Raw genomic sequence first — 20,043 nt, 5'->3', positions numbered from 1 at the left:
AAGACCACGGGCGAGCCGTTGGCGTATCATCTCAGCCGTGGAACCTTTTCTTAGAAGAGTACCATCGCTCCATCATTTTTCTGAAGTTTTTGCCAGAGTTTCCGTGCAACCTGTTCTGAGCTGGATCTGATTGTTGAGAGTTCTGTAATAAGACATGACAAGTAACCCACAGGCATCCCAATCAGTATCCTTGGTTGACGTCGAAAAATGCCTGCATACACCAGATTGAGTCACCAGGAAGAATTGGATGAATTACAAAGAGATGGTACGTATCTTGATTGGTCTGCTGGTCTGGTATTACTTGATAATTTTCTCCGAATTTTCATGTCCTACGGTTATTGTTAGCTCTCAAGTGGCAAGCACGTATGGTAACCTGTCTATGGGCACATCTAATTTGCAGAATCTGGATGGAACTCGGTCGCTTCGCGCTTGCGATACAGCGTAATATGTTCAATTTTTGTTAGCAAGCGATGCCATAGAGTGTCGCGAAGAATACTCTTCTTCTGAGGCCTGCAGTAGATACATGGCTCATAGACAACGTCTTTGAGGACACATGGGCCGCAATGTTACTTCTACTGCAAGTTAGTATGACAGTACGGATGGAACACGCTTTTTGAAGGCCAGATTGTTTATTAACTTGCCGTATTATAAGGACAGGTCAAAAGTCTGTTTCGTTTAAGATATGTGAAATACTGACCGACGTGGCATGAACGAGGGTAGAGCGGCTGGCATGAAGGACTGAAGTGAACATGCCACGATCATACCCCTCAACAAGGGAGAATATGCTTAGTACCAAAATGGCATATCCGATAGGGGTCTCAGCTAATTGAAGTAATTTGTTACAATTTTGGCTAAGTGGGATATATAAATAAGCGTACTAGCACTTCTCTGGGTCAGCATTTTAAACCCTTTCACCACCCATTTCGCTCTTAGGAAAGGGTTTAACAGTCATGTGAAGGCGGAGTAATGATCAATTTCGGTCTGGGAAATGAAACGATAGACTGTTTTGACATGTGTGTCGTTTCCTTATTTATGAAGCTCAATTACATGCAAGGACCTAAGGCCGGAAAGTCGTGATCTTTCCAAACGTGTCGGCCATGCCCCAGATGCCATGACGGAGACAGGAGAGCTGCACAATCTGAGAGTGATCGACGAAGAGGTTGACATCGACGCCGAACTCGCGAATGTACCTGCGTAAACGTCAGCCATCAGTTCCAAGAGGGCGGCCAAGAGGAACCACTCACCAGTTGAACACCTTCGGATCGGCTGCTTCAAACATGACATTCTCCATGGGCACCTCTCTCAAAATCTGCTGAATGACATCGGTCCGCCGCTTATTCACATTCTCGGTAATGCCCTCGCTCTCAATCATACACCTCTCCACGCCCGCCTGCACGAACTTCTTCGCCATGTTCGTCACCCTGCTCGGGTCACTTGTTCCCATGGCCTCCAACTCGCCGGCCTCGGTGTCGCCGCCTGCGCCAAACTGGATGCCGAGCTCCGGCTTCGCCTTGAGCCCCTTCTGATGGACCAGGTCCACGACCCTCAGCCAGTCGTCAGGCGGCAGGCTCAAGAAGCCGGTGCTCACTTCGACGACGTCGAGCCCCAGGTCCTTGCACTTCTCCAGGTACCTCTCCACGCCCTTCCCCACGTCTCCGCCCGTCCCGGCCAGGACGTGCTCGATCCAGCCGCCGGTCGAGATGTACACGCCGTGCCGGTGCGCAATGTCGACCAGCTCGCGCAGCTGCGGCTCTGGGAACAGCGAGAACGAGCCGCCCGCGAACTTGAGGCCGTCGACGTGGTGGCCCATGGTCTCCAGTACGTCCGACAGGTACCGCGGCCCCATGACGCTGTAGTAGGGCCCCCGAATCTCCGTCACCCCCTTGCTGCGCGGCTTGGGCGGAACGGGGTTGTGGCGGATGTGGCCGAAGCCGTTGGCTTTGTCTTCGAGAAGGATTTTGGGAGAGGTCGTGTCAGTGGAGGAAGGGGACAGGCGAGGTGTAAGGCATGAGAATGGACGAGAGAAAGGCTTGGGTGCTGCTGTCCTGGCAGGACGGGAAATCGTACGCAGGAAGGACATATTGCAGGCTTTGTGCAAGATCGAAGCTACACAGCGTGCAGACAGGGTCGAGTGAAGAGCAATGCTCTTAGACTTGTCCCATAGACGTACATAGATATATGTTTCGTGTGAGTGCAGATGCACAGCTCGCTCTGGATTACGTCAGTCCGACGTCGGCTCTCTGTAAATCACCTATACTCCAGGCGGTCGGGGGGTTGGGAGGGGTACAGCAAGAAACTGGGGAAAGGCGAGACTGCGTTATGTTCCGATTGGGCCATTTATCTCCATCAGGAAGGGTAGTCCGGAGCCTGGAGAACCTACGATATCGGAGCATGGGCGCAACACTCCACACCCTCTGCTGTAGGCCCCCGGTTTTCCTAAATCATCCCATCCAATTACACTGATCAGTGGTGCGTGCCAAAGGAATACAAATTGATTTGCAATGACGACTCAAACCCGCCCAGTAGTACACCACTCCACGGGCCCCGTGTTTCCCTGATCGATTCTCTTAATAACCCAAAAAACCGACCGGCCTGCTCGCCAGCACCACCCGCTTGCAAATGCACCTGGAAGAATCTGAACATGAGAAAACACAAAAACAGCAGCCCTTCCCGAGTTCACGATGCCATGCCGATATGCAAATCTTGTTCCCTTGGGGATAGAAAAGACACCCATCGTCGATACTCTGCGATGATAGGCTATTCTAAATGCGTGTTATATCATTATGCCCTCATCAGGTTCACAAAGACCGTGCACTTCTCCATTTCGACCGCATCCCGCTCTTTCGGCGGCGGCTGTCCACGAACCTGCATCGGTGCCGTTCCCGCAACCACTTCTATGTCAATCCGGTTGACACCAGGCTGCAGCCTGGCTTCAAAGAGCGGGTGCCCCTTCTCGCGTGCCTGCTGCTGCGGCTTCTCCGGCGAACCACTTGAATTGGCCTGCTGCTGCGTCGGCGGCTGGTACACTTCCGAGATGCGCGTGTTGTTGACAGTGACAAAAAGCCGCCAAGGCCGTTGCGTTTGAGCCACCGGAACAAACGGCTTGATCTGGATCGACGAATGCGACCCTGGAAGAGAAATCGTGATGGATTGTTGTGACAGTGTTTGCGACGCCGGAATGTTGAACTTGAATGGTCGACTGAGCTTCAGAGCTGGATGGCTGTGAATAGCGACATTGGGGAGGAGGGCGTCGGCCATATCTGCCTCACAGTCAGTATCGAAGAAAGGATGGTCGGAAGTGACTAAGAACATACTGGATCCAGGCTGGCGGTGCTTGTTGTCGAACCCGTTCAGCGAGTGAGCCGATGGATGAGCCATGGCTACGTGCCCGTTGGTGTATGGGCTTCCACTCGCCGGACGAGAAGCACCAGGCGGAGCCGCTGAGTTACCTGGAGGCTGCGAAGAAGCTCCCGGCCGTGAGTCGGGCACCGCACTGGAAGGGCGTATGCTGTCGAGGGCGGGCGACTGGCCTGCTTGATTCTCACTTTTCACCCCGTTAGGTGCAGGTGATGCGGCTGATCCGCTGCGCGTGGTGCTAACTCCCTGCAAGGCTGTTGTTAGTAGCTGTGCCAATGAGATGTGTATATTGACGGGGCTTGCATACAGGTCCTCCTGACGATGGTGGCCTCTGCCCATTCATCCCGGCTTGGACATGCTTTTGCTGTCGTTCTAGCGCATCATTGTCAACAATGACGCCTGGTGTGCTTGAACTACGTGCACCCGGAGTTCCGGGTGTCGAGGCGTTTGGCGCAGGGCTGTTCTTGTTTCCGCCTAGACGCAGCTTGATACCGGACGGCTTCTGTTGCTGAGATTGCTGTTGTTGCGAGCCCATGGTAAGCTTGATCGTCTGTTTCGGCGCCGGCACCTTCTCCATCGCGTCCGCTAGCCGGCGCTTGAAGTGTTCCTAAGGCGTGTTAGCTACCTAGGCAGATCTGAGGTGATGGCAAGTACCTCGAATTCGCCGGCCAAGTTATACATGTCACTACCGTCCTCGTTGAACTCCCGGGCGTTCTCCCAAATGAGGCGGGCGCATTCCTCAAGTTGCTGCCAGTTTTTGAAATCACTCGTTCCGCTGAAGCCATGTTCGCGATTGATCCAGCCCCGGATCCTTTTCAAGACTTGGTTGAGGGACATGGGCGTGTTGATCGTAGCGTAATATTCCTTCAAACTGCGATTCGGAAGGTTGACAAAGGGTTGATATATTTGAAGGCCCCTGCTTGGTCGTGAGCATTGAGTCTTCAAGAGGTACGAGCAGCGTCGAGACTTACTCCTCAGGGTCAGCGTAGTGAATGAATTCTTGGATAAGCGCCTCCTGAGCCTCCTGGAAGGTTTTGCCTCGAAAGTCTGTTTCCTGGCCCGGAGTCTGTTCTTGCCGTGGCGTCGGGTGCCTCTCCGACTTGCGCGTTCTTGACGGCGTGGCCTGGACGCTCTGGGTTGCAATCTGAGCAACGGCGGCGTTGCGTTTCGGGCGCTCACTGAGTTGGCGAGTGACGCTGCTAGGGACGCCATTTGCCTCTTCGCCTGGGATGGGCGTAGCAACCGCCGAGTATCCTGGAGTCCTATAGGCCGGGTTGTTCTTGGTCATGAAATTGGAGGCTGTCTTGCGCACGCGTTCGGCGTCGGCGTATATGGCGGAGTTCTTGTCGTTGAACTGCTTCGCATTGTTGACCATGCGCTTAACATCGCTCTCGACAGCGGCAAGAGTCGAGTATTCTCTAGCTTGCAGCTTGGCCTAATGCAGGATTAGTCGTTATTGCAAAGCTGCGCAACGAGAACCCATCGTCCATGCACGCAGAGTCCTTGAGCACCGACTAGGAAACATGCGGAAGTATCGTGAAAGGGCGGCGGAACGGCATACCTCAATGGTGCTGAAAGCGATGGGTAGCTTGATCTCTTGGTAGTACTCGGGAATGGTATCCTGCAGGCAGGTTAGACGGCAGGCGGAGGCGCTGGCGGTAGATAGGTACCTTGTCGGGAAGATCGAGAAAGCTGGTCGCAATGGGGCGGCCGCTGCGATTCGGGAAAGCAGATCAGCGACGGGCTGCATGCGCGCAGGGCGGAGCACTTACGTCTTATCCTTCGCCGCCTTCATGGTCTCGAGGAACTTCATTCCCTTGACGAAAGTCGTCTCTGGCGTCTCCTTGTCGCCATTGTCGTCGTCCTGGAGCTCGGCGCATTGTGTTAGCGTTGCAGGCGGAAAGGCGGCTTTGCGACGGTGGTTGCAGCGGGCCTGAGGCCTGGCGGGCGAGCTCGCGGCGGCTGCGGTGGTTTGAAGAGGGGAGCGAGCGGGTAGGGTGGACAGCCTGGTGCTGGTCAAGGCCGAAGCCCGTTAAGCGTCGCGCGTTGGACCAGGCAGCTCAACCGCGACGCATCCACAGCCCTGACTGCGACACCCAGCGCCACCTCGCAATGTCGCCTCGCATGCCCGGAGCGCACACTTACCGGCAGCTTCTGTCTTTTGGATGCGCGACCCTCGGTTTCGGGCGTCGCGGCCGTTGCGGCTTTGCGCTTCGATTCGCGCTCCATCGTGCGTGCGGGTGCTTGCGGCGTGCGCAGCAGGCCTTGGGGCTCGGCGGGCGTGAATGCGCTTCGGGGTGGTCGCGGTGGTGCGCAGCAGCGTGTTGCCAACAGCAGCTCAATCGCGTCTCGATCGCGGTGCCAAGCAAGGTGTTGGTCCAAACTCCAGCTAAGAAATCGCACGTGACCGGCAACAATCTCCACGGGGCCCTCAGTCAACTACGGATGTGCTGTTTGCGACCACGGATACCGCATGTGTCGATTTTGTTTTCCTAGAGGGTATCGCTAATCAACAAGAATATCATGGAGCCCGTGCAATGAAACCCTTGGCAGCATACATGCCTGCCTTTCTGCTCTCTAATGTCCCGCTTCAAGAATGTATTTAACAGTAGACTTCTCAGTGCTTCGCAGACGCTTCCTCCTCGAATTTCTTCCTGTCTTCCTCCGCCTTGATCTCGCGCACCTTCGCCAGCACAACCTCCCGGAAAATGGCGCCCTTGGCAATCTTGCTGAGGCTTCTCTTGTGCGTCGAGCCCGTTGGGCTTGCGCTGCCTCCAAGCGCCTCGCCAGCTGCCTCCTTCGCGTTCGCCGGCACGTCCGCCTCGCCCGGCACGTCCTCCTCCTCGTCCTCCTGCATCTTGAGCGCCTCGATACGGTTGGCGAGCTTGACCAGCTCGATACCGCGGCGAAGACGGGCCTTGGCGACGTAAGCGCGGATCTCGGGCAGCAAGTTGTGGTCCGACGCAGTCTCGCCCTTAAGCCAGGGGTGCGCGAGAGCTTCCTGTATGAACAATTAGCAAAGCGCCTTGCGAAAGTGATGGTCTATTCCCTTACCGCACTCGTCGCGCGATCAGCAGGCTCAGGCTGCAGAAGGGTGTTGATAAAGTCCTTCGCGTCCTTGCTGACCTCCTTCCAATACCGCTCATGGAACACTACACGGCCGTTCTTGCATTCTTCGATCAAGTCCGCCAAGCTCTCACTCCGGAAGGGAGAGTAACCGCAGAGCAGGGTGTAGGTGATGACGCCCATGGACCACATGTCCACAGGCTTGCCGTGTCCGCGCTTCAGCATGACCTCCGGGGCAGCATATCCAAAGGAGCCGGCCATGGTGGTGAGCTGCTCGTCCGGCGAGTCGAGCATCTTTGCGATGCCAAAATCGGCGAGCACAAGGGGCGAGCTTTCGTCGCGGCTCACGTAAAGAAGGTTCTCAGGCTTAAGATCTACAAAAGTATTAGCCACCGCATAACCAAGCGGGTATCAAGCCTACTTACCCCTGTGAACGACGTTGTTCTGGTGAAGGTAGTTGACGGCATCGAGGACCTGGCGAATCGTTTCGGCAGCATCCTTCTCCGTAAACCTGCCCTTCTCACAAATGCGGTCGAACAGCTCACCTCCAGTGGCAAGCTGGGTGACGATGTAGTATTTGTCCTAACAAGAATCAGCACCAATTGCTTTTGTCGGCGCATCGCCTACATACCCTGGACTCAAACCAGTCGTGGAAGCGAACGATGTGCGGGTGCCGCAGGCGCTGGAGCATCTCCAGCTCATCGTAGACCATTTGCTCATTGCCCTTGACATTCTTCTTGAGGATGATCTTCACCGCAACCTTGCCCTCAGGGCAGTCCGCCTCGCGCACAATTCCGTATGTGCCAGCGCCGAGCGTCTTGCCGAAACGGTACTTGGATCTGGAGCGGAATCGTTCAGTAGTGAGCAGGCGGCGGTGGGGGCGGCAACACGCACTTTTTGTCGTAGCTGTCAGGCTGGCCGTGCAGCTTGTTAAGCATGCCTGAAACTGAACAACGCGGGGCGCGGTCAGTACTGCATGTGGCAATGGCGTCTGGGGGCGACCTACGACTCATTTTGACGGCTGTGGCTCCTGTATTTTCGCGATTGTACTCGGGTAGGGATAGGGAGGAGGTTTTCGGTCAAGCTGAGGGCGTGCGGAGGAGAGGTGCAGCAGAGAGCGGAGGCGCAGGAGGGGAGCGTGGAAGCAACGGCCCGAAGGTCAGGCTGAGCGCCAGGTATAGTACCCGAGGGCAAGGACGGAAAAAGAGGTTGTGACGAAAGAAAGTACAGGTCTCACGACGGCGCCTGCTTGGGTGTGAGCGGCTGGAGCTGATAATTGTGCTGGTAGGCGGGGCACGGCTTCCGCTCTGCGCGAGGCTGACACCGTGCGGCTGATAATGGAGGTGGCTTAGCTCGGCGAGTTCGTAAACGCTATGCTAGTGTCTCAGGACGCGCGAAACGCGAGTGATGGAAAGTGCGAACACCAGGTCGTCGCGCCGTTTCGTTTCGTGCCCGCTATCAACGGACCCTGAGCTGGGCGGCCGGGGCAGACCTGGGCTGCCCCGCCTTGATTGGCGGCCAGGCGAGCGTCGCGATCGCAGCTTTGGCGCTGGAGGCGCATCCCACCCGCGGTCTCGCCCCGCGCTGCGCTTGCTATCTTTCAGCTGCTCTGCGAGTCCCTGGCAGCTTCTCAGGCGGCCGATGCTGTCGTGCAATGCGGCAACAAGGCATCGGCGGCCAAAACCAGCTTGCTCGGCGACAGACGTCATAGGTGCACAACAGTCTTATAAACACCATCCACCAACATAAACCTCGTCTCCAGAATTCGACGCGCTCTCCTGTCAGCTGTGTTTTTATTGTTAGCCGCAGACGATCTACCAGCAAATCGCGCTCCTGGGCCACTAGTACAGCCAAATCCAGCCAAGATGCCCACCGCAACCACAGTCTTCTCCGTCTTTGCCGGCATTCTCGCCGTCCTATCCGTCTACGTCTACTTCTTCGGCATCCCACCGGCGCTCAAACGCGAGCTCGAGGAAAGGGCCTTGAAGACGATGGGCGAGAACAAGGCGTCCTACCTCGTCAAGGGTATGCCGCCCGCTGCAGCATGCAATATAGACGCTGACGTACGTGCTGCAGACCAAATCAACAAGGTGCCTGCTTCGGACCAGAAAGAAATCAAGGAGGCCAGGAAGGGCGTCGCAAACCTGGCGGGCGGCACTGTCAATAACCCGCTTGGCAAGTTCGCTGGCGACGCCGCAGACGATGCGACCCGCCCTTTTACAGGTCGCTGAGGAGCACGCACAACGGTCCGGCCTGGGCTCTTGCAAGTTAGATGTGGCGCTATGGAGTGGGTGTTGGAGTGGTGTATAATGGGATTTCCTATTTGGGATATTGTCGCAGGGTGGTTCACGAGAACATGAAGTCATGAGAGACACGAGACGGCAGAATGTATCATTGTGCAGGCAATCGAAAGCATAAATCTCTAAAACCTGCAAGGGAGAGGGAGCTGAGTAGAGGCGCAGGCAGCACCGCCGCACAGCCCACATGTTTGCGCCACAGGAGCGGTGCCGACTCAGCCGGCGGTGAGCGGCCCTAATTGTGTGGCAGCAGGTCGGCCGGTTGTGGTGCCAGACGGTTTGCACAAAAATTGCTGGCTGCGTGGGGCGCGCGAGTCAGGCGGGCAGGCAGGCTTATCGGGGATCGCGGACAGGGAGGGCGGCGGCGGGCGATAGCAGTGCCTGTATTTACCCCCCAAGGCGACACAACGACTCTAGGGCGCGCAAGTCGAGCATCTTCCCCAGACTCGCGGCGTGCGGCACGTCATGAGCGGCCGCGGGCGTCGCTGGCGCAGACCCCTGCGTGCTGGGCGGTGCTCGGCACCCTGATCCTCGCTCCTCCAAAGCACATGCGGCGGCTGGCGAATTTCCGACCCCCGAGCTTCCGCCCTGACCAACAGTCCGCGCAACACTCCGATCCGCGTAGGGTGCATGGCGTCGCGACTTCCCACGCCTTCCGAACCTTCTCTTCTTTTTCTCTTTGCCTTCCCTGAGCCCGTGCACCCGAGACCAACCTGCAAGCATGGGGAAGAGTAAGTCCGGCGACCTCGAGTCCCAGATCCACGACCAGATCCAGAGCCGATGTACCGTTCCATTCCGCGCTCCGTTGCATGCCAACCGCTGACAAGCTGCGCCTGTGAGCAGACACCGCCGCTCACGAATGCGTGTCTGAGGAGGCTCTGGCCCACCTGAAGACCTACAAGTACCAGAGCGTCGACAAGAGCTTCGTCTCGCGCTACATCCTCAAACATTACGTAGGCCTCTCATGCGCCGCCCGCCCCGCCTGCCCATGTTGACACAGCCGTGGTACAGTGGAATGCCTTCGTCGAGCTCCTGCCGCTATGGCTGGCCCCGAACATGGTCACCCTGCTGGGTTTCTTCTTCATTCTCGGCAATGTAGCGCTGCTCGAGCTTTTCGTCCCTGATCTTGTCGGACCGGTATAGCCCCTTGGACCCGAGCGCAATCACTCCAACATGCTGATGCCTGCACAGGCGCCTACGTGGATATACTACAGCTTTGCCTTTGGCCTTTGGATGTAAGAGATGCTCGTGCGCTTGGCAAGACCCACTTTCTCACATGTTTCTCCAGGTACTCCACCATGGACAACGTGGACGGCAAGCAGGCTCGCCGCACGGGAACTTCAAGCGGACTGGGGGAATTGTTTGAGTATGTCCTCACTCGAACCACGATGCGTCGTCTTTCTAACCCTCCATCGCAGCCATGGCATCGATTCTCTCAATTGCACCCTTGGCAGCCTGCTCGAGACCGCAGCGATGGGCTACGGAGCCACGAAAACCGGCGCTTTCACTGCCCTGATCCCCTGTCTTCCCATGTTCTTCTCGACGTGGGAAACATACCATACTCATACTTTGTACCTTGGCTATTTCAATGGCCCGACGGGTAAGCGCTTCTGAGGCTTTTGCGCCTAATTGGCTCAGAGCTGACCAGTTTCCAGAGGGTCTTATCATTGCCTGTTCCATGATGATCATGTCTGCGCATTATGGACCTGAGATTTGGTCCACTTCGCTGATCCGCCATTTTCCCTCGCTGGAAGGGTACATTTCCCCGATGACGACATTCCGTGATTTCTGGGTTCCCATCCTCCTGGGCTCTTTCTTCATCGCGCATTTGCCTGCCTGTGTCGTCAACGTTGCCCGCGCACGCCGTGCTGAGGGAAAGCCGGTTCTTCCCGTCTTCCAGGAGTGGACGCCTATGATTGTTTTCACTGTCGCGACTTGCGCATGGCTGGGAAGCCCATACTCGAGCATCTTGGAAGACTGGGATGACAGGAACAAGACGGGCGGCCATCTTGTCTTATGGTGCCTGACCATGAGTCTTGTCTTCGGCCGCATGACGACGAAAATCATTCTTGCGCATCTTACCCGCCAGCCTTTCCCGTACTGGACCGTCATGCTCGTTCCGCTCATTGGCGGTGCTATCCTCGTCAATCTCCCGCGCTTGGGCTTGGCATGGGCGCCTGTCACTGCGCAAGTAGAGCTCTGGTATCTGAGAAGCTACTTCGTCTTTGCCGCCATAGTCTATACCAACTGGGCCGTCCTGGTCGTGTCCAGCATTTGCAACTTCCTCGGTATCAACTGCCTGACTATTCCCTCCAAAAAGGAGAATGTCGGCAGCAAGATTGCCCCCACCACTGCGGAACCAGACAGGCGTGTCACCCGCTCGATGGCCAATGGTGGCGCTGGGAGGAAGAGCGATTAAGATTGCAAACTCGTCCAAGTATGCGCAACTGTACAAACAACGAGCCGTTTCTGCGCATGCTTCCGACTCCTGGTTTCGGCGGGAGACGATCGTTCGTGCATCCTTTACTCAACCACCGGCCCGAGCTTCTTGACAATTTACCCACGACCCACTTGTCTTACTACCTCAATAGACCAACGATACTTACCTTCTTGGAGTTAAAACATTAAAAGATTTGGATAGAGCCATTTTAATTGACGAAGAGACGGCGGAAACGGCCCTACCAGCTACACATCACCTATTTGAATTATCTTTGATTAAATGTTTGATATGCATCAAGCATTGCTTCATTTCGTCACTCGCTTCCACCCACAGCATGATGCCTTCAGTGGCGGAGGACCCAACCCCCTTCACCATGTAGTGGTGAAGTGGAATGAAGCGCCTACGTTCAACACAGCAGCGCTATGAGTTGTGCTGTGTAGCTTTATGTTTATTGTTTATTGAGCACTTGGTCTGCGCTGGGTGTGACTGGGTACGATGTATCAGCACGTGCTCAAGGGGGTGAAGTGAAGAGAGCATTGAAGAGTTGATTAAATGGAAGAAGGATGGGTTGATGAAAGACAGTATACTTTCATTACTTCATAATAGAGTCCTTGCTGGCCTGGTTGTGGTTTCTGCGATAAGTGTGAATGTGCTGCTATAAGCATTGGGCGGCATTTATGGACGTTGGTAGAGAATTATGTGCTCCTCCATATACCACAAGGGCTATTAGTTAGAAAGCACATCTTGCAGGTCTTACGGTGAGCGAATAAGGCCGCTACAAATTTGACTCCCCCATTTCCAGAATTTGACTCCCCTCTACTTGTAAACAGCATTTTCGCGCTGCTATAAGCTTACTCTACCAGTAGTAATTACGCTTATCGCGGATAGTTATTACGCAAGTAGTAATCGCGTAGGTAGTAATAGCGTAGATAGTTATAGCGCGGGTGGTAATGGTAGTGATGATGAATACGTTTGTGGTGATAAATACGTTAGTAGTAGTAGTGGTAGTGGTAGTGGTGGTAGTGGCGGTGACGGTGGTAAAAACGTTACCGGTTAGTAATTTCGTTAATGGTGATCTCGTTGGTAGTGATTGTATAGTGGCGACAAGATAGATAAGTGGGTTTCTGAGGGGGAGTCAAAATCTGGATTTGGGGGAGTCAAATTCTCGAAATGGGGGTCAAATTTGTGGGCACCGCGAACAATTACTGCGCCCACCCTAATCGAAGTCTACGTGCGGAATGGATGTTTGTTTGCTTCACTCTTTTGACGCCATTTGGAAACCCACATCGATCTCAGGATCTTTGCTTTAGCTCATCACCCAGGAAAAGCGAGAGGGCCCTTCGTAGGCCATAGAGAACGAATCGCGGCGTCCAGCAATATACGAACACCGTGAAAGCATTGTAAGGATCATTCTTATTTTCACATACCCACTCTTCAAGCAAAACTTGTCACCGCCACTACCTTTGTCAAGCAGGTCCACCCAACGAGCCCTTCTCCACTGCGCTGCCGACAACCTTATCGCCGGTGATGACGCTCGTCGTAGCCACAACCAGCCTTCTACCTCTTCCCTCCTCAGCTAAGCACTTGGCCACGAACCGTAGAGCCGAAGCCTCCGCCCTCGTCACGCCGCCCAAGAAGAAAACCACGACCGTCTTGCCCTCGCCGGCATTGCCGCCACTTCCATTGAGCAGCTGCCTCGCTCTGACAGCCTTCTCCTCGCCAGCCTGCACCTCGTCGACAGTGGCGCCACGGATGTACCGGAGCGTGTCTTCAAAGGGGCGCCAGCCCTGGGCATTGGCGAGGGCGCCTGATAGATGCTGTTGCTGCTGGTTAGCTGCCTGCGCTGCGTTGGCGCCAGCAGCCGCGGGGCGAGCCGAGGCCAGAGCATTGATGTAGTCTTTCTGCAGCACGCACTGCACGAGTCGCACCGACAACGGCGCGTAGCCGGAGAAGACATAGGCGACGTCGTCCGGTTCGGACTCGTTGACCTCGTCGACGATCAGCGACAGCGACCGCCGCACCGAGTTGTAGTTCGTCACTGCATTCGCCCTAGCAGCAACGCCGCCGACACCGCCCAAGTTCGCGCCAACGCCGAGACCGCCGCTGCGGGGCACGAGCAGGCCTGCTTTCTCCAAAGAGGTGAGCGTCAGGAGGTGTTGGTGACCGTAGCCATGAAGGACGGCGCGCTTGAAATTCTCAAGATCGCGCGGTCTGATGCCGCCGTGCAGGGAGCTCTCGAGGCAGAGCAGGCGTAGGATGGTTTCGATCTTCACTCCGCGGGCAATCAGCTCTTCGATGTTATCGTGTTGACTGCTAGGGTCTGCGCCGGCTGCCAAATTCTGCTGAACTTCGAGTATGCGCGAGAAGATGTCTGAGCGAGTGTGCTTGATGATCTCTTCGGCGAGATTGGTATGAAGTTTGAGAGAGGCTTGTTCTTGCTGGAAGCCGGGAAGCTTTTGGACAAAGTCTCGGAGCTCAGCAGTCGACTTCTGCTGGATGTTGCGGTTCTCGTATGATGACTGAAGGCGCCGCGCTACCTTGTTGAGCAGCGGACCAACGGTCGCGAAATTACTATCTCGGAGAGTGCCGTACAGGGTATCTGAGGGTTCAAGCGCAATCTTGCGCCTCAAGGGAGCAGCGGAAGACGAGGCTCCGCCTTGCGACGTGCCTGCGCCTGCAGTTCCAACGACGGATGAGTCAACCTCAATCTGATTGGATTGGATGTGGAACTCTTCATCCAGGAGACCCTCATAGGTCAGTTGAGTCAGGAGGGCCGTAGGAAAGTCGACTTCTCGATCAATGATGATCAAGCTGTCCAGAACATTACTAGGTGTCAATCCTAACGGTGAGTCTGTTGTTGAGCCCGAGCCAGCCACGACTTCGGTGCGCATACGGATGAGCAAGTCGGCCAAGCGGCGAGCGTTATCACCCTTGCCCACTATACGTGGGAAGAGACCATGCTGCTGTTGCAATTGCATGAGGGCTCTTGCTGCCAGAAATGTGGGCGTGGGATCCTTGCGCTGTGCTGCACTGTCAGACAAGACCTCGGAGAAGTGCGACGTGCATGCTTACCACGTAAAGGTCTGTTATCGAATCTTCCAGCTCCAAAGAAAGCAGGTCATCGGACAAAGGCACAAAGTTCAGCGGCCATTCTGCCACGCTGACCTCGCCCAGTACACCCGCTTCCTCCAGAATCTGGTCGGATACAAGAGTCCTCCGGGGCACCCAGAACACGGAAAACTCATGCTCTACCATGTCATTATGTCGGAGCTTCTTGATTTGTTCTATGACGGATATGTTAGCATCAGAATCGTACCATCTGCTCGTGAAAGCACTAGACGAGAGAGCGTGTGGATATGATTGTGGTGCGGCACTGCTCTTGGGAAGCGACTGACCAGGCAGACATGCACACGTGTCTGCCTGGCGAATTGGTCCCCGGCCTGAAGGCACGGAAGTAATGTGCATTGTCAATTTAGGGAAACGACTGATTATGACGGGTAGAGTCCCTCGTCATAACCTCTTTTGTTCCCAAGGAAAAAAAGAAACGTAAAATAACGGAGAAGCATTCTTACTGCTCGCAGATCCACACACACGTACCAGCTATGGCGAGAGCGGTCTTGGCCTTATCCCCTCGGGCGATGAAGACAACATTGCGCTGGGAAGAGTCGACGTTGCCGTTCTCTAGGAAGAAAGGCTTGTCCACGCCGTACTCCTGCAGAGTTGAGAACTTAAGAAGTAAATTGAGCGGACCGGACAAGGCCTTCTCGAAGACGAGGTTCTTTTTGCCGCGAATCTGTCACAACAAGCACTATCAGCACGTGCGCTGCCGAGATGCGCGCGTTAGGGAGTCTTACTTACGCCTTCAAGCAGCAGCAGCAAGCTCCTGCGGGCGGCATCGGCGATGTCAGCGGCGTGGATGGCAGCCTGCGGGGCCATGATGGCCGAACCACATGGACCGAGGGAAGAACTGGCGGTTGTTTGTAGCGGTGGTGGTGAGCCTGGAGCTTGGACGCGTGCGCCTCTACCGCCAGGGCCCGTGCAGGCGCCAAGAGAGAGGTCGGCAGTGCCGTCATGCCTTTTTGATAGTGAGTCAAAAATTCCCCGCCTCTGAACCCAACCCTGCCCCTCCGCCCGTGCATGTCTAGATTCTGCCGCCTCCTCGCGACCTCTGCGCCGTCACTCCGCCCCAAACGCACCACCGTCCGCCCGCTCCTGCTGCGCACCACTTTTCCCCGCCACTTTTCCTGCACCCCGCGCCGCGACGACACCATGGCCAAAGACAAGGAAGAGAAGAAGGGCGGCGGCTTCCAGCTGAAGGTCCCCAAGGGCACCAAGGACTGGGAGGGCAAGGACATGGTCATCCGCGACAAGATCTTCGGCACCATCACCGACGTCTTCAAGCGCCACGGCGCCGTCACCATTGACACGCCCGTCTTCGAGCTGAAGGAGATTCTGGCCGGCAAGTATGGCGAGGACAGCAAGCTCATCTACGACCTGGCCGACCAGGGCGGCGAGCTGTGCTCCCTGCGCTACGATCTGACCGTCCCCTTCGCCCGCTGGCTGGCCATGAACTCGAGCGTGCAGAGCATCAAGCGCTACCACATCGCCAAGGTCTACCGCCGCGACCAGCCCGCCATGACCAAGGGCCGCATGCGTGAATTCTACCAGTGCGATTTCGACATCGCCGGCACCTACGACCCCATGCTCCCCGACGCCGAAATCCTGCGCATCACCACCGAGATTTTCGACGCTCTGGGCTGGAACGGCCGCTACACCATTAAGATCAACCACCGCAAGATCCTCGATGGCATCTTCGCCGTCTGCGGTGTCCCCACCGACAAGATTCGTACAATCTCGAGTGCCGTCGACAAGCTGGACAAGGTAGGTCAGAACTGAGTGGAAGCGCTTCCAAAACATTCTAACGCGTACCGAATTAGCAACCCTGGACCGAAGTGCGTAGGGAAATGACCGAGGACAAGGGTCTCGACCCTGCCGTCGCGGACAAGATTGGCGAATTCGTGAACCTGAAGGGTGGCGAGGATTTGCTGGCAAAGCTGCAGGCCAACGAGACGCTCACGGCTAACGAGTCGGCCAAGAAAGGCCTGGAAGACATGGCACTCCTCTTTAACTACCTCAACATCTTCAACGTCATGGACAAAATCTCCTTCGACATGTCGCTGGCCCGCGGCCTCGACTACTACACCGGCGTCATCTACGAAGTCATCACCGAGGGCTCCGCGCCCGCCTCAGCGCCCGACGCAGCCCCGGCGGCGCAGAGCGCACAAAAGTCGAGCAAGAAGAAGAAGGCTGGTGCCGACGATGATCGGTCTGACGACCCGTCCGTCGGCGTCGGTTCCGTCGCCGCGGGCGGCCGCTACGACGAGCTGGTGGGCATGTTCAGTGGCAAGAGCCAAATCCCTTGTGTCGGTATCTCCTTTGGTGTCGAGCGCATCTTCAGCATCACGAAGGCGCGCATGGAGGCGGAGAAGACGGCTGCTGCGGTGCGCCTCAACGAGATCGATGTCTTCGTCATGGCCTTCGGCGGCAAGGGCTTCACCGGCCTGCTGCCTGAACGCATGGAGGTCGCCCGCACTCTGTGGGAGGCTGGTATCAAGGCCGAATTCAGCTGGAAGGTTAAGCCCAAGCTGCCCCAGCAGTTCAAGCAGGCTGAAACCGGCGGCGTGCCCTTCGCCATCATCCTTGGCGAGGATGAACTCAAGGACGGCAAGGTCAAGATCAAGCAAATGGGCTTGCCGGAAGGCCACCCCGAGAAGGACGGCGTGCTCATCGAGAAGAGTAACATGGTCGCGGAGGTTAAGAAGAGAGTGGATGACTTCAACGCTGCAAATGATATCGCGGAGAAGGTGGGTGCGGCCAGCGTTCACTAGAGGGTGAACGAGGGATTTTGTGTTTGTCAAGCAACACCAATGAGCGTTGTACAAGGCAGTCGTGGCTTCAGGCTTTATATGTCAGGGGACAACCCAAAGTCAAGCATCGAGCAAGGCGTAAAAGATACGGGCGTATTTGCTGGAATATGGCAAGGGGATAGGAAAACTAGTGTGACGGGTTTACGAATGAAGAAGTGAAAACATGGATGGGGGCAAAATATAGTAGATCACAAAGACGAGGCAGGCAGAAAAAGCACTTACATGTCTAAGAAGAGAAGAATATCAAGTCCGCAATAGACAAAACTGCTAGCTGTTTGGAAAATGTTTTATTAGCATGCATAGCGATACGAAGTGTTGGAACTGCCTCACGTCAAGACCAGAGTGACAGCACGTTTCTACGGCCCGCTCATAGGCTAACCATATGTAGGCTTTCATCACTAACAAACGCTAAATCTATCGTCCAGTTCACATAAAACATCTATTGATACACGAGTACATACGACACAGACATCGTATCTACCCCTGACTTTAGTCTCTTGGACTTTGACCAGGTAGCTTCTTAAGACACCACTTTTCCATTTCCTGCCGCAGCCCTCATAAACAGCCCCTTAATAGGCCCCAATTTATCCACTGCCCTAAGGCCCAGACTCCTCAACCCCACAACCGGGCCTGTGCCGACGCTATACAGCTTATGTAGCTTATCGCAAACGCCCAGGAGCGCATTATTGGCCTGGTAGCGCTCTGCGACGTACGGCTCGAGGGCGAGCTGGGTACCAATGTCCATGCCCGCCTGTGCGGCTTGAGCAACGGCACGGGCCAGGCTGGCAGCATCACCCTGGCCCTGATTGAGGCCCTGTCCTGCGAGCGGATGGATGGTGTGCGCGGCATCGCCAACGAGGGCGACGCGCTCGCCGATGTACGTGTCGGCATGGCGCAGCTTGAGCGGAAAGCCAGCGACGCTCTTGTCCTGCACTGCCGTCACTGTCATCGGAAGCGCAGTGGGACCACTGCTGCTGTTGTGGGTAGCATGTGGTAGGCGCCAAGCCACCTCGTCGGCTTGGCTGGCAGGAATGGCGTGCAGGTAGTCGAGGTCGGCGGGCGCCAAGCGGAAGGCCGCATTGACCATAGCGGTGAAGTCAGTAGGAGAGAGAGAGCGTAGGAGCGCGGCGCGCTCGGGAACGGTGGACCAGACAAGCGAGGCCATGTTGCCGGGCAGAGGGAGCATAGCGATAGGGCCGGTCGGGAGGAAGCGCTGGTATGCGATTTTGTGCTCCAGACCACCCCAACCCGGACCCTCCAGGGTCAATGTTGCAACTACGCCGTGGCGTCCGTAGTCCCAGCCACGGCTTTGGATGCCGGCGAATGCGCGAACGGGGCTGTTGGCACCATCGGCGCCAACAAGGAGGCGGGCTGCGAGGGTGCGGCCGTCGCTGAGGGTCACGACGGGCCAGGAGCTCATGTCCAGGCCGTCAGGAGAGTCCGTGCCCAATTGAATGGATTCAACACGCGTTGGTGAAAAGGTAGTGACGCCGCCTAGCTCTGTTAGACGCTTGAGTAGACCGGTTGTGAGGTTGGCGTTTTCGATCATGTAGGCAATGGTCGTGGGCTGGTCAGGCTGGCGACTAACTTCCGCCCAGTCGAACGAGATGCGTGCATCGCTGACTCCATCCCATACTTGCATTTCCTGGTATGGCTGGACGCGGGATTGATCAATGTGGGGCCATGCTCCCATTTCTGCACGTGGTATGAGCCAATGGTGTAGACCTCTACACCTCCCGCAGTAGCATACCTATCAAATTCTGCACCGACGCCGGCGTCAACGAACTGCAGCGGTTGGCAAAATGCGTCGGCGAAGCATCCCTCAGCTTTCCTTTCTCGAGATCCAACCCCTCTATCAATGCGATCTTCAGACCTGACGTGACCGGCGACGAACCTGCGCAAACAGCATCAGCGATTAGAGTGCCCAATTGCAGAAGCCGCGGATAGCATTGAAGTCCTACGCAGTGCGTTGAGCAGGCTCAGGCCTGCTGGACCTCCACCTACACATACAACATCGTATACCTCTGGCTTGGTCCCTACCGTCGCATACGTTCGTCTGCGGGCGAGGCGGAGCGAGAGTCTGGAGGTTTGGCGGCAGGAATTGCAGACCCAGGAAGCCGTGCGAGCCTGCATGGTGGGCGGTGGCCGATTGGGTAGCGCGTGAGGTTCGCGCTTTGCTTCGTGCGGTGGAAGAACGTTTCGGTGGTGTGCTCGCTTTCGCAGCTCGTGCACGTCGCGCGCGCGCACCGAAGACGTCAGGTCACGGCGGCCAAAAAGCCGGGCCGTGGAGAAGCTGTGACGATCCCCGCTAGTCCCGTTCGGGACTTGTAATTGCGCCTCAACACCACCAACCGTTTTCCGAACGCAGATACGAGTCAAGTTTGTTACGCGTCGCCCCTGACGATCCTCCCAATGCAGTCGCCGAGAAATACAAAAGAGTTACTTGGCACAGCATTGACAAGCCCATTACTCCCTTTTCCGCGTCGATCTATAATGTACATGAAGCGTAATGAAAAACCCCCAAAAGCAAAAGTCCTAACCCACTCGCTGCCACGCTGCCACGCTGGCCCCGAACCCTGGTACCGTTTTTCCTCATGTTGAACCCAGCACTCCGTACCTCCCGTCCCATCACCGCCTTATGCTCTCCGATACTTCGCACCCTCAATCCTGCGCAGCACTGAAAAAAAGCCTTGGCTGTTGATTGCACAACGCGCAATCTTGCCTCAATTCATTTTCTGTGAGCAGATTTGGTGCTCGCTACGGCAATTTACCGTTTGCCTGCACTTCGCCAGGGCTGCAGAGGGGTGAGTGTGCTGAAGTGGGTATCTAGTTGCGAAGAACGTGAACCCCGCTCGAAAGAAGATGAAAACTGAACCCATAAAAGCCATAACCTTCGCCAATGACTAAAGAGAGAATCCGGCCATGCAAGTGCAGATAGTCCGTAGAAAAAAAGAAA

At 56.1% G+C, this 20,043-nt stretch overlaps 8 protein-coding genes across 8 annotated transcripts; 3 read left to right on the top strand and 5 right to left on the bottom strand.

Annotated features, from left to right (window-relative positions):
- Positions 1 to 1,057: 1,057 nt before the first annotated feature.
- LTHEOB_10821 (Sulfonate biosynthesis enzyme) lies at positions 1,058 to 2,080 on the bottom strand (the record flags this gene model as incomplete). The annotated part of the gene is made up of 2 exons (XM_035507509.1): positions 1,058 to 1,190; positions 1,245 to 2,080. The coding sequence occupies 2 exons, from the start codon at positions 2,078 to 2,080 to the stop codon at positions 1,058 to 1,060; spliced, it is 969 nt and encodes a 322-aa protein (XP_035367176.1).
- Positions 2,081 to 2,781: 701 nt separating this feature from the next.
- Positions 2,782 to 5,586, bottom strand: LTHEOB_10820 (Bromodomain containing protein; the record flags this gene model as incomplete). Its single annotated transcript, XM_035507508.1, has 9 exons — positions 2,782 to 3,260; positions 3,315 to 3,603; positions 3,665 to 3,964; positions 4,012 to 4,273; positions 4,329 to 4,792; positions 4,919 to 4,978; positions 5,028 to 5,070; positions 5,130 to 5,221; positions 5,503 to 5,586. 9 exons carry the CDS (start codon positions 5,584 to 5,586, stop codon positions 2,782 to 2,784), a joined length of 2,073 nt encoding a protein of 690 aa, XP_035367175.1.
- Positions 5,587 to 5,974: 388 nt separating this feature from the next.
- On the bottom strand, positions 5,975 to 7,436 carry LTHEOB_10819 (Calcium calmodulin-dependent protein kinase; the record flags this gene model as incomplete). The annotated part of the gene is made up of 6 exons (XM_035507506.1): positions 5,975 to 6,358; positions 6,412 to 6,797; positions 6,849 to 7,005; positions 7,055 to 7,262; positions 7,318 to 7,369; positions 7,430 to 7,436. The coding sequence occupies 6 exons, from the start codon at positions 7,434 to 7,436 to the stop codon at positions 5,975 to 5,977; spliced, it is 1,194 nt and encodes a 397-aa protein (XP_035367174.1).
- Positions 7,437 to 8,288: 852 nt separating this feature from the next.
- On the top strand, positions 8,289 to 8,654 carry LTHEOB_10818 (uncharacterized protein; the record flags this gene model as incomplete). Its single annotated transcript, XM_035507505.1, has 2 exons — positions 8,289 to 8,448; positions 8,500 to 8,654. 2 exons carry the CDS (start codon positions 8,289 to 8,291, stop codon positions 8,652 to 8,654), a joined length of 315 nt encoding a protein of 104 aa, XP_035367173.1.
- Positions 8,655 to 9,441: 787 nt separating this feature from the next.
- On the top strand, positions 9,442 to 11,139 carry LTHEOB_10817 (CDP-alcohol phosphatidyltransferase; the record flags this gene model as incomplete). The annotated part of the gene is made up of 7 exons (XM_035507504.1): positions 9,442 to 9,502; positions 9,564 to 9,673; positions 9,732 to 9,857; positions 9,912 to 9,955; positions 10,009 to 10,086; positions 10,139 to 10,320; positions 10,376 to 11,139. The coding sequence occupies 7 exons, from the start codon at positions 9,442 to 9,444 to the stop codon at positions 11,137 to 11,139; spliced, it is 1,365 nt and encodes a 454-aa protein (XP_035367172.1).
- A 1,487-nt stretch (positions 11,140 to 12,626) lies between these two features.
- LTHEOB_10816 (Vacuolar protein sorting-associated protein 33a) lies at positions 12,627 to 15,096 on the bottom strand (the record flags this gene model as incomplete). The annotated part of the gene is made up of 4 exons (XM_035507503.1): positions 12,627 to 14,180; positions 14,233 to 14,444; positions 14,758 to 14,953; positions 15,019 to 15,096. 4 exons carry the CDS (start codon positions 15,094 to 15,096, stop codon positions 12,627 to 12,629), a joined length of 2,040 nt encoding a protein of 679 aa, XP_035367171.1.
- Positions 15,097 to 15,429: 333 nt separating this feature from the next.
- LTHEOB_10815 (Histidyl-tRNA synthetase) lies at positions 15,430 to 17,048 on the top strand (the record flags this gene model as incomplete). The annotated part of the gene is made up of 2 exons (XM_035507502.1): positions 15,430 to 16,041; positions 16,098 to 17,048. The coding sequence occupies 2 exons, from the start codon at positions 15,430 to 15,432 to the stop codon at positions 17,046 to 17,048; spliced, it is 1,563 nt and encodes a 520-aa protein (XP_035367170.1).
- Positions 17,049 to 17,607: 559 nt separating this feature from the next.
- On the bottom strand, positions 17,608 to 19,220 carry LTHEOB_10814 (Ubiquinone biosynthesis monooxygenase coq6; the record flags this gene model as incomplete). Its single annotated transcript, XM_035507501.1, has 4 exons — positions 17,608 to 18,782; positions 18,838 to 18,981; positions 19,110 to 19,143; positions 19,197 to 19,220. The coding sequence occupies 4 exons, from the start codon at positions 19,218 to 19,220 to the stop codon at positions 17,608 to 17,610; spliced, it is 1,377 nt and encodes a 458-aa protein (XP_035367169.1).
- Between the last annotated feature and the right edge of the window lie 823 nt (positions 19,221 to 20,043).

The sequence above is a fragment of the Lasiodiplodia theobromae genome (assembly GCF_012971845.1).
Source record: "Lasiodiplodia theobromae strain AM2As chromosome Unknown scaffold_41, whole genome shotgun sequence".
Lineage (NCBI taxonomy): Eukaryota > Fungi > Ascomycota > Dothideomycetes > Botryosphaeriales > Botryosphaeriaceae > Lasiodiplodia > Lasiodiplodia theobromae.
The sequence above is the reverse complement of the archived record's forward strand: the minus strand, read 5'-3'. Positions and strand labels throughout refer to the sequence as shown.